Source organism: Vulpes vulpes, chromosome 15, assembly GCF_048418805.1.
Source record: "Vulpes vulpes isolate BD-2025 chromosome 15, VulVul3, whole genome shotgun sequence".
Classification (NCBI taxonomy): Eukaryota; Metazoa; Chordata; class Mammalia; order Carnivora; family Canidae; genus Vulpes; species Vulpes vulpes.
The window spans coordinates 49,002,665-49,015,075 of record NC_132794.1 but is presented as its reverse complement, the minus strand read 5'-3'; the positions used below and the strand labels follow the sequence as shown (position 1 = coordinate 49,015,075).

Below are 12,411 nucleotides of genomic sequence, written 5' to 3'. Positions count from 1 at the left end.
TAGGAAAATGATTTGAAAACTCTGTGTGTGTGTGTTGTGCTTTTCAGTGTATATGTATATTTTCAATGTATATTCCCCAGTTTTTAAAAATGGGAACATTCCCTAGGTGTTACAAACTGTCCATGTAGGTGAGATATTCTGCTGAGGTTTTAGTGAAGTGGAGTTGGGGAGGGAAAGTCATTTGAGCACACACAGATTGCTGCTCACATGAATAAGGTAAGGGAAATCAGCTTGTGTACTTAATTATAAAAATTTCAGGAAAGGTGTTCTCTTGGAACAGTATTGATCCCAATGCTTATTCTAAAGCACATTAGAGATCTAGAGCTACATTAGGTGAGATTATAGCACTCTTTATCTCTTGCTTCTTTCTCCTAGTTCAGGGTGCCCTGATCCTTGCAGAGCTGCTTTCAGCAGTTAAACGTTCACTGGCTCGAACCCTGGTCATCATAGTCAGCCTGGGATATGGCATAGTCAAGTAAGTATTAATTTTTTTTTATATGGAAGCACATATTAAAATACTGATTAAATTGAATCAGTATTGCAGATTCCCTTGTAATTCTCAAAGAATTGGTATAAGAAATAGTTCTCTACTAAGACAGGTATCTAAAATTTTGTAGATTTGTAAAAGCTCGAAGATGTTAAGTGTTTCATTTCACTTCTGAGAACTCGAGCATTCAAATGCCATTCACTTGGAGATCTTGTTAAAATGCAGATTCTGATTGAATGATATTTAAATGGCAATGATTCGAGACTTCCTCCTTCAAACAGAAGTTGCTGGAAGGAAAGACTTCATATTTTGTTGAATTCTGAGTTTACAAGTGTACAGTTTATCTAATGAGTTGCAGTAGGATATTTACTTATATTGTTAAAATTTTTAGATTTGATAATAGTATTGTGGTTATGTCTTTTAAAAGTCCTTAGTTAAAAACACAAGCTGAAATATATACAAATAGAAGATACGGTATCTAGGATTTGCTTGAAGATAATAGAGGAAGATAGGAAGCGTAGGAGGTTTGCACAAGGCAGGATTGGCCATAGCTTAGTGGTTATTGGGACTGGATAATGGATGTAGAGGGGTTCATTATACTATTGAATGTTTCAGAATGCTCTATAATAAAAAGGTGTTTTTTAAAAATTTAATACAATAATCAGAAACCAGATCTAAAGTTCTCATATTTATTATCTTGGTTTAAGACCATATGTTCTTCTGGGGTTTTTTTCCTCTAATGAATCAAGTATGTCTGACTTACATCTTTTTAAGTTGTTGGCCTGTATATTAATTATCATGAGTTGCTGTTACTTAGCTTATTTTGCAGTTTGTGGCATTGGTACTCAACTTTCTCTGCTTCCTGTTTAGGCCTCGCCTTGGAGTCACTCTTCACAAGGTTGTGGTAGCAGGAGCCCTCTATCTTTTGTTCTCTGGCATGGAAGGGGTCCTCAGAGTTACTGGGGTCAGTACTGCTTAGTCTAAGTATTTATGGTCAGTTCAGATATATTGTTTGTCTTGAGAGAGTGAATTGAAGTGTCTGTAGGCTTCTTTACTATTTCTTCTTCTTTTTTTTTTTTTTTACTATTTCTTCTAAATCACTTTTGATTTCTGATTTTCAAAATGTATGTATAATTCAAATTTTCTTCTTAATCTCTTAGAGCTTTATAAGTTTAATTTGTGACCAGAAACGAATGCTTTCCCACCTGTCCCTAAATTGCTACTTACTCAGTTCCTCCTCCCAGCCAATAGGCTCTCATTCTTGTAGAAGTGGCAAAGATTGTAATCATGCACTTGCTTGATAATCTTTTTTTTTTTTTTTTTTTTAAGATTTATTTGTTTGAGAGAAGGAGAGTGTGCATGCGCATGTGCTTGTTGGGGAGGGGCAGGGGGAGAAGAAGAGAGAATCCCATACAGCTTGAGCTTGGAGTCAGAGGCTCAACTCACTGTGCCACCCAGGTGCCACCTATTTTCTGTTTTAAAGTGTTAGTGCTCTTTGCTTAACCAGCACTTGAGTTTCAAAGGTTTTTCTAAAATGCAACTAGTTGTTTCACATCATTCTTGAGAATTATAAATCATGCCTTTTGTCAGGGAGGGAAACCAAAGCACTGAGATATAAATGATAAAGAAATTTTGTTAGAACTGAATTAATGTGAAGAAGTACTGGTCCTTCCAGTAGTTATTTATTTAAAAATCACTCTCAGAGAGATGCCTGGGTGGCTCAGTGGTTGAGTGTCTGCCTTTGGCTCAGAGCATGATCTCAGGGTCCCTAGATTGAGTCCCACATCAGGCTCCCCAGCTTCTCCCTCTGCCTATGTGTCTGCCTCTCTCTCTGTGTCTCTCATGAATAAATAAATAAAATCTTAAAAAAGAAAAAAATCACTCCCAGCAATAACCCATTAGATTCAAGGTGGTAAATGCTATGAACTTGACTCTGCCTTCAAGAAAACTGAGCTCAGTAAGTTTTGCAATAAATTCCCCATGAATAAAACACTTTATGGATATACATTTGTTTTTCAGATCACACTGTCCTCTATATAATTTCCTTCAACTTTTAGCAACTTTAACCCTCTGTCAATTCGTTTTCTTTCTATTGCTGTAGTATTTTTCTTATCCCTTGGCTCTGATAGTAAACCTGGCCCTCTCAGCAATTGATGCCTGTATTATTTTATGGATATCCTTTCAATAATGCCCTGGTGATTGGATAAGCAGGTTATATAAATAACACCTTATATATATAAACTTGTGAAACAAGCAGCGTAGTTTTTGGGACAGATATTTGGTTCACATTTTATTTTGGGATGTGCTCTTATATGTAGAATTATATTGTATTACATAATTCTGTAAATTAGTAATTTGTAATATATTAATACAGTACTTTGAAATATGAGAAGGGTCTTTTTAGACTTGTAGCTGAAATCACAGTGATAGGAGATTATAGAATGGGATGGGGGCTTGTAACACTGCAATTTTTTGGTTTGGTCCCTTTTTAACATGGACCTTAGCATGCTAGGAATTCTGTGGTGTTTGCTTCTTATTAGTTAGTAGCGTGTTTTATTGTATTGAGACTGTGATCAACAGTTTGTATGAAATGCTTACAGCTGAGTAATTTATGTGATTGTTTATCAGAAGGGAAGAATGATGTAGGTACAAAATATTATTCCTTACTTTCTTTCAGTTTGAATGCAAAAGCATTCCAGATGATTATGTAAATACAGAGTCATTTGGTGGTTTCTTCTCTGTGCTCTTTAGACATCTCTTTTTCACCACCTCTTTTTCTTTGTCTGCAGGCCCAGACTGATCTTGCTTCCTTGGCCTTTATCCCCTTGGCTTTCCTAGACACTGCCCTGTGCTGGTGGATATCCTTCTCATTGGCTTGTTTGATGGCGGTACATTTTCTCCCCTTGGCGTTGGGTTTCCATTGATCTTTCTACAAATGGTTTTTGCTGGTTTTGTTGATTACTTGTTACTTTGGGGAATAGGGTATTTTCACTCTAACAACCTGAGGGCTCAGGTAAGCAGTTATTTTGTTTTTAATTTTAAAAATTGCATCAAGAGTTGGTGACTGCAGATTGAGAACAAGACAAAAGCTTCTGGCCTTTTTTTAAATGGTATTTCACTTTAATTTTGAATTTACTTGTGTACCTCACTTAGTGTTAGAATCACTGGCTGCTGTGGTCCTACTATTTCTTTCAGCCTCTGCAATTACTAAATGCTTTGAAAATTATGTAAATATTTTGATTCTTAAAATATGGTTTCAGGAACTATATGAGGTTGTTTGACTCTTAAAATTCTAAGTAGGTTTAGCAGATTTTAACCTTTACAGGGTAAGTGTTTTATACCCTCATTCAGAAGCTGACTTGGGATTATTTGAAGACTTCACTCTTTGAAATAAATCTTGATTCATTTATAGGAAAAGTCAACCAGCAGATAATAAATTTCTATTTGAATAATCTTTTCTTCCTGCTTTTCAAGAGTAAACATTTGTTTATTAGAGATTTGGCCTATTGGATGAAGGATTCAGGTTTTTGGACTTTAATCATTTGGGGAATTTTAAGAAATTTATTTTGGTTTTTGTGTTATTTGGTCCTATGTACAATTGTTCAAGATTACTGTCCTGATGGACTGTGACTATTATATAAAGCTGAGTGTAAATAAATTGTAATTATGTGAATTTGAGGGGATTTTCATATATCAAAAATGTTTGAAATTGAAATGTCCTAGGTCAGATTGGCCAAAGCTTTTCTAAGTCAGTATCATTGTGAACCTCTACTATGCATATTGAGAGGAGTTGAGAGAGGGACTGGACCATACAGGAAGATGACCCAATAATTAGGCAGCAGCTAGGGCTTTATTGAAGGACGTGAGTGAGCTCCAGCTTACTTTCATATCTGCCCCTAATTCTGAAAATTGAACATAAGAGCAGATACCTATCATTAGTTCTCTCCTATCTTTGTGCAGCAACTTCTACTTGAGAGAATGATTTGAAAATAGAGAGTTGTTGCTTTAAGAGCCTAACTGCCTAGGACTCTCAACCAGTTGTAATTGTATGGTCCTTTTAATTTAGGCAGCTGATGGCAGGTTCCTTAACATGGCACAAGGGGACTGAGTATAGAACTCTGAGAGGTCATGAATGTATGACTCTAGCCTGGATTATCTAGGACAGTGAGGGATCCCTGGGTGGCGCAGCGGTTTGGCGCCTGCGTTTGGCCCAGGGCGCGATCCTGGAGACCCGGGATCGAATCCCACATCGGGCTCCCGGTGCATGGAGCCTGCTTCTCCCTCTGCCTGTGTCTCTGCCTCTCTCTCTCTCTCTCTCTGTGACTATCATAAATAAATAAAAGTTAAAAAAAAAAAATTATCTAGGACAGTGAGAACACAGCCACTACCTTACTGGAAGAATGAAGATGATGCTAAACCCTACTGCTTTGCCTCTTACTCATTTTTATTTCATTTTCTTCCATTTGGTTCTTTTTCTTTGTTTCTCTAGAAAGTTTGTCTTTATTTCTCCTTTATATTTTTCCTCTTCTTTTTTTGTATCTTTTGCATTCTCATTTTATCCTAGTTATGTCTTCAAATCTCATTGAAAATGAAGACTTTCTTACTGATCATGGTGGGGTGTTTGTTGTTTGTGAGGTTGAGAGTGAGAGCTTTAAGGCCTAATGTCTATGGCTCTGTCATTATGACCCTAGATCCATAAAGAAATATAAGGATTAATTTACTAGCTTATCGTTTTTCTGAATGTTGATTTCCTTGACCTGCAAACACATATTTATTAGCTTGACTCAAACAATGAAGCTGTTAAAACTTCGGAGGAACATTGTGAAACTCTCTTTGTACCGACATTTTACCAACACGCTTATCTTGGCAGTGGCAGGTAAGTTGGGGACTTGCTTCCTGCTGTTTAAATGCAGTTCCTTTAGAACAAAGATTCTTAACCTGAAAGGCCATAGGTGGGCTTTTCTAAAATTACATAGAAAGTTTTGTGTGTTTCACTTAGGGAAGGGATCTTTCACTTTTGTCAGATGCTCAGAGGGGTCTATGGTTCAAAAAAGTTGAGAACCACTTATTCTAATAGCTGAAAATTGATTACATGTAATAATGATTCTTGATATACCCTCTCCTATCTCCATTCTTTTTCTGAGACTTTTTTTGAGGCAAGTTAGCATTAGTGTCCTATAGCATTTAGATTTCTTTTAAAAGACATTTATATTTGCTTATTTAGTTTTATTAAAATAAACAATTTTAGGTCAGTAAACATTGCTATTATATTGCCTTACATATGCCATTAAATATGTATAACATAAACATAAGGCTAAACTATAGCCCACATAGGCTTATTTGCTTGCCTTTTGGCTTGTGTACCAGGAATAGGGAGGTCTAGCCTATGATTGGAACCAATAATTCTATTTATTTTACTGTCATTTTGTCAACTTTTTTTTCCATCTGACCAGGCAAAGAAAAATTAATATTAAAGATAAAGAAAGGGAAAACAGTCATATTATTGATAATGCTGGAAAAAGCTGTGTTTCTTCTTTTCCACTTCTGAGGGTTGCTAAAGTAGCCAGATGGTAAACAGAACTATTGTTTAAGTACAGAAAGGGTTGGCAAGAGTACATATTGTGGGCCTTGTTTATAGCAGTTGTGAAGTAAATTTTTGTTGAATAAATGTGTTAAAATAAGTGAGAGAAAATGATTGTGATGTATTGGGAGTTAGGGATATGTAGGATTCTACTTGATGAGAATCAGAGAATATAATTGGGGCTATAAACTAACATTCATACTCTGACCGGGTCTTCTATTTCCTGTTAGCATCTATTGTATTTATCATCTGGACAACCATGAAGTTCAGGATAGTGACTTGTCAGTCGGTGAGTTATAAACACATGCATTTATGAATAGTGTACTGTTTTATACATACAGAGTCATGTCAGTGACAGTGGTAAGGTTCACACCTTTTTAGGGCTAGGTCTCCACTCTGAGGGTTAGAATGCTTCCTTCCTCCTGAGTATTCTGTGTTATTACTGTGCTTTAGTAAAGGTAGGTTTGTCTTGCGGGTTTTTTAGCAGACAATGGGAGAAATGACTGACTATATATCCCAGTAGTGGGAGAGAACATTATAAATGATATCACAGTTTTTCACAACACAGTCTTTCCTTAACAAAAAATTCTTAACAAATCCAGAGTCCTAAACATGAAGTATATATGAATAATGCTAATCTGAGCAGAAGCCATGTACTTAAGATTTGAACACAGAGACTGGCCAGTAGCATTTCTTTGGAAGCAAGAGCTAAGCTGTTAAAAATAAAAATGAAAACTATAAGAAAATAACAATGTTACTTTTTCTTACCTTGTATAAAAACTCTTCCCTAAGGATTCTCAGAACTGTAATGAAACATTAGTAAAGTCCTCCATTTGGCTGGTGCTTTTTCTTCAGCAACAGTAAACACTACAGGGAAGAAACAGTGTTCATTCATTTTTAATTCCCAGCACTTAGCACAGGGTTTAGCACATAGCAGGCTTCTAGTAAATATAAGTTGAATGAATGAATAATTGATTCTTGTTCTATGCCAAGGGCTTTGTGGAGTAAGAGTTAACATTATGTATAAAAATGTACTTCTCCTTTTGGTAGGATTGGCGAGAGCTTTGGGTCGATGATGCCATCTGGCGGTTGCTGTTCTCCATGATCCTCTTCGTCATCATGGTTCTCTGGCGACCATCTGCGAACAACCAGAGGTTCTTGGACACTTATTTATATTGCTAACTATTGAATGGCCATATCATCAGTTAGGGGTGATTCAATGGGTGACAGTGTCAGGACCATGTCATAGAGTGTAAGGAATATTCACTGGGTCTGAAATCCAGTGAATGGGTTCCTGTCCAATGTCAGTTCTGACATCTTCTGATAATATGTATGTATATGACTAAGTAAGGGAAGTAGGTAATTGTGATACTTGTAATGAGAGTCATCTTACCTGTCTAGTGTTGGGAAGGAAAGAACAATTTTTATAGCCGGTAGCCCAGCTCACTTCGTAATGAAAATGAAAACTTAAATGACAGACTTTGGAATTAAAAATTTATATGGGATTTTGCTTTGTTCAGCTATGGGCAAATCTCAATTATTTAAAAATTGGCTGTCTTTATTTTGTGTATATCCATGTCTTTGGCATGGCCTCCTTTTTGTGTTTTAGACAGTTAAGAGCTTATGTTACTCAAGCATATCACCAAAGGATGAAGTGGAATAACTGAACAGTTAATTTTATAATCAGACATACCAATAAAATACTTAGAATATAAATGATATCTTTTTACCCCATGAAAATAGCCGTTTTATTAAGCATTTAATGTTTGTGTTCTTTGAAAAAAAAGTTGAGAAAAATAGTGTAGGCAACATTTTTTAAATGTTGCATTTAAGGCTTAATTACTTTTTTATGTCTTTTACGTGTTTACTGGTCATTTAGTTCTGTCAATCAGCTTTTTATATCTTTGAATTATTTTTATCAGCTTATTGATCATTTTTATATTGATGTGTAAGAATTCCTTATCTATTTTAGATTCCAGTATTTTGTTTTAAGCATTCCAGATATTTTCTTCTAGTTTGTTAATTATCTTTGAACATCTTAGTGATGTTTTTGGCCATAGAAAAACTTGAAAGTGTAGGGTCAAATTTGGCATTTTTTTTCTCTTCATGTATTGTATATTTTGTGTCTTGTTTAAGATTTTTTTCCTGGCTTGAGGTGAAGTCTAAAGTTACTCTATATTTCTTTCAAAATGTTACAGTTGAACTTTTATTCATCAAGAATTGTTTGTGGGTTCTCTATTTTTTTTCCCTATCCCTCTGATCCTGCATTAGTATGTATGCTATTTTATCTTAGTTTCCTGTTAAATCTTGGTATGTGCCCTCCCCCTTAATCCTCTTTTTAAAAAAATATATCCATTGTTATTGGATCTTTGCTCTTTAATGAAATGTTTAGCTTGTTTGTTTAATTCTAAGAAAACCTTTATTGGATTTTGATAGGAACTGAATTGATAGGTTAATTAGGGAAATTACATATATTTTTTCCCATCCTTGAATATGGGATCACTTGCCCATATTTTAGTCCTGTGCTTTAGTTATATTTTATAACTTTTATTGAAATATTTTAAAAATTTAGGGGTGCACCCTTTTAAAATAATGCATGTGGGTTTGGCAAAAATGTGGAAATGCTATCGATTTTTTTTTCTTTTTTTGAAACTAATAAAAGAACATATAAGTTATTTGTTTGATTACATTTTATACTGAGTATAGGATTACAAATGTTTATTTTTGAAACTAAAATTGAAAGAATATCAGAATGCATTCGAAAGGTTAAATGTTGCTTTGTAAAACTTTCCTTTTATTTACCCATATCTATTGAAACTAAACACTTGCAGTAACTGGGTCATAATGTAGCATATATTTCTATTTTTTTTAATTTTTTTTTTTTAATTATTTATTTATGATAGTCACAGAGAGAGAGAGAGAGAGGCAGAGACACAGGCAGAGGGAGAAGCAGGCTCCATGCACCGGGAGCCCGACGTGGGATTCGATCCCGGGTCTCCAGGATCGCGCCCTGGGCCAAAGGCAGGCGCCAAACCGCTGCGCCACCCAGGGATCCCTTTTTTTTTAATTTAAATTCAGTTAGTTAACATGTATTGTTTCAGAGGTACAGGACAGTGATTCATTAATCTTATATAATACTCAGTGCTCATTACATCACATGCCCTCCTTAATGATTTTCTTTTTTAATTTTAAGTAGGCTCCATGTCTGATGTGGGGCTTGAACTCATGACCCTGAGATCAAGAGTCACATGCTCTATGGACTGAGTCATCCAGAAGCCCTTGAATGCTATTGATTTTTATATATTTATTATAACCATCAACCCCTTCCTACATTGTTTTGTTCTGATATTTTTTAGGTTTTCCAAGTAGATTAATTATTATCAAAAGTAATGACAGTGTTATTCCTTCTTTTCCAAATACTACTGCTGCCTCATTATTGTTTCTTATGTTGGCTAGGCCCTCCTGTATAATATTGAATCAAGACATTGAGACTGGGCCTCCTCATCGTATTCTGACTTTAAAATAAGTGCTTCTCTAGTATCATTAACTTTGTCATCTACTATTAATTTTTGCTAGTTACCCTTTAATAAATAGGTTACGGGTGCATTCCCTATTATTCCTAGCTTTTTTAAAAAAAATATTTCATTTGTTTATTTGAGAGAGAGAGAGAGCACAAATGAGGGAAGGGGCAGAGGAAGAAGCAGGCTCCCCACTGAACAGGGAACCCAACTTGGGGCTCGATCCTAGGACCCTGGGATCATGACCTGAGCTAAAGACAGACACTTAACCAACTGAGCCACCCAAGTGCCCCTATTCCTAGATTTTAAAGAGTTTTTTTTTTTTTTTTAATTGAAAGGGAGATTTAAAAAACAAGGTAGAATGAAAATATAGGCAACAATAAGTACAGAGTGAGTTCAAAGCTAAAGCTTTCTAAGAATTACCTGTCTAGATGCCTAGGTGGCTCAGTTGGTTTAGCATCTGACTCAGTTTTGGCTCAAGTCATAGTCTCAGGATGATGGAAGTGAGCCTCTTTTCAGGCTCTGTGCTCAGCAGGGAGTCTGTTTGAAAGATCCCTCTCTTCCTCTCCCTGCTTTCTCTCTCTCAAGTAAAAAAAAAAAAAAAAAAAAAGAATTCTCTGGCAGCTGCTTTGCTGAATCTTTTCAAAGTTGTAAAGGAAAGCTATCTTAAGATGAGGACTTCATCTTCTCAGCTCCCCACTTGGAAACTGAGATTTTTAAATTACCTGGTACATACAAGGTCAGGGTTTCTGTCTCCAGTACGAATTCACAGACTGAGATTTTAAATTACGTGAGAATTTATTTCCCTCTGTTTGATTACATATGCTTGTAAATGCTTACAAGGTATTATTCTAAGCATTTTTTGAAATAATTTGTTTACTTTTTACAAAACCCTCTGTGCCTCTATGAGTAATGTTTCATCATCCCCATTTTCAGATGAGAAAACTTGAGACACAGAATAACTTTTCTCAAGTCATAAATAGTGCGTGGCTGAGCCTGCACTCATTAGTGTGATGCTGTCCTGCTTTCTCTTGCTTGTATAGGCAATCAAGAGCTTTCTAAAGGGGAAGAATTACTTTGTTTTCACTGAAATAATTTTATGAATGACTCATTGCAGTTTCAGTAGTAAGGCCTGTAAAATTGAGTTAGTGAAGCATTTTTTATAGTTTTTTCCTTCTTTCTTTGCTCAGATTTGCCTTTTCACCATTGTCTGAGGAAGAGGAAGAGGATGAACAAAAAGAACCTATGCTAAAAGAAAGCTTTGGTAGTGTAAAATTTTATTTGTGCCTTAAATATTATTTTCTGGTTTTTAGGAATAGAGTAGAGCAAGTATAATTGTGAGTATCCAAATCAAGATAGTTGGATACAGTTTATTATTTTGCAGCCGTTTTACAGCTGTGTCTCAGTTTGGTCTGTGGTATAGTTACGGGACTGCAAAAATAAGGGTATTAATTTTAAGGTGAAGCTGTGGCAAATTCAGTAAATAATTGCACATTAAATGTCCAGTTTGCTTACTGGAAGAGCTAAAAATCTGGCTTTGAACTTCCTAGCATAAAGATGGAGAAACATTTGTTTTATAATTCAGCTTCAATAAACTTAAAGTTCTGAATCCATGTTGGAAATCATTGCTGGTCTACCGATATACTTAACCCACCTACTTTGTTTTCCCTTTACAGAAGGAATGAAAATGAGAAGTACTAAACAAGAACCAAATGGAAATAGTAAAGTAAACAAAGCAGTAAGTAATTATGTCCAGGTCTTAATGATTTTTTTTTTGTTTTAATGATTTTTAAAATCTGTGCATAACTAAACTTGCTTTATAAAAAGATCTTTTAATATATATTACATTTACATTTTTAAAAGCAGAGACAACAAGTGATTATAATACCTAGTAATCTTTAACTAGATGGTTTGCTACTATGTCCTGAAAAGGTACCAGATTAGTCTGATGATTCTATTTAATTGTTTTCATCAATGGAAATTAATAACTTTTTTAATAACCTAAGGTGTTTTTTGTAGTAAAGGTCAGGATTTTTTTCATTTAGCAGTTTTTTAAATTTTTTTGTTTATTTTTAAAAACTGTATACACAGTCTACATTAATGGTTTTAGAGTTTTAATATCACTTTTACGGGGCAAAACTTACATGAGGCAAACTCTTAGGTAGTAGACCATTGAGGAGAAAGCATTTAAAGGCATTTTATATTTCACTTATATAGTTTTTTTAAAGTATTGGACTGTATAGTTTTTTAAATTATTAGCAGTCCCATTTGTTATGTGAGTATACTACTTCAGAATGCCCAAAAGATTAAATTTAAAAATTTTGAGACCTCTGTAGATCTTTACTTGTCATGTATTATTTGGGGCATTTTAGTAACAACTTTGTATTTGTATGTTCCTAGCAGGAAGATGATTTGAAGTGGGTAGAAGAGAATGTTCCTTCTTCTGTGACAGATGTGTAAGTTTTTGAATCATTACCATGAGAATCCTATTTCAGTTAGTATTGCTTTTATTATTTTAAGGGAATGAGCTAAAGAACATGCTAATGAGAATGCTTAGATTAAATTAAATACTATTAAAAATGTTAAAAGGATGTTAAATAAAAATTATGAATAGTATACAACCAAAAGTAATCAGGATTATTTGTTCAGATAACATTTTTGCTTAGACAGATTTAGCTATATATACATCTTCCCAAAATCACTGGGATAATTCTTTGGAACTTTTTAGTTCCTTCTCATGGCTATATTGTTAATTAAATATTGGCCCTGTCACAGTGCAACATAATTTTTTTTCTATACAACCCCAATAATCTTTCTGTTTTTGT

The 12,411-nt window shown here is 34.7% G+C and overlaps 1 protein-coding gene across 3 annotated transcripts in view; it reads left to right on the top strand.

Annotated features, from left to right (window-relative positions):
* Window positions 1-12,411, top strand: part of TMEM87A (transmembrane protein 87A) — a 38,528-nt gene that overhangs the window by 21,639 nt on the left and 4,478 nt on the right. The window contains exons 10-18 of one of the 3 annotated variants that reach the window (XM_025998536.2): window positions 376-475; window positions 1,358-1,451; window positions 3,277-3,345; window positions 5,255-5,363; window positions 6,299-6,357; window positions 7,119-7,222; window positions 10,777-10,850; window positions 11,263-11,324; window positions 11,987-12,042. In XM_025998536.2, the coding sequence (XP_025854321.1) occupies window positions 376-475; window positions 1,358-1,451; window positions 3,277-3,345; window positions 5,255-5,363; window positions 6,299-6,357; window positions 7,119-7,222; window positions 10,777-10,850; window positions 11,263-11,324; window positions 11,987-12,042 (727 nt within the window). Of the gene's footprint in view, window positions 1-375; window positions 476-1,357; window positions 1,452-3,276; window positions 3,350-5,254; window positions 5,364-6,298; window positions 6,358-7,118; window positions 7,223-10,776; window positions 10,851-11,262; window positions 11,325-11,986; window positions 12,043-12,411 lie in introns of all 3 variants that reach the window. The other 2 variants (XM_072738385.1, XM_072738384.1) reach the window with 2 other exon arrangements.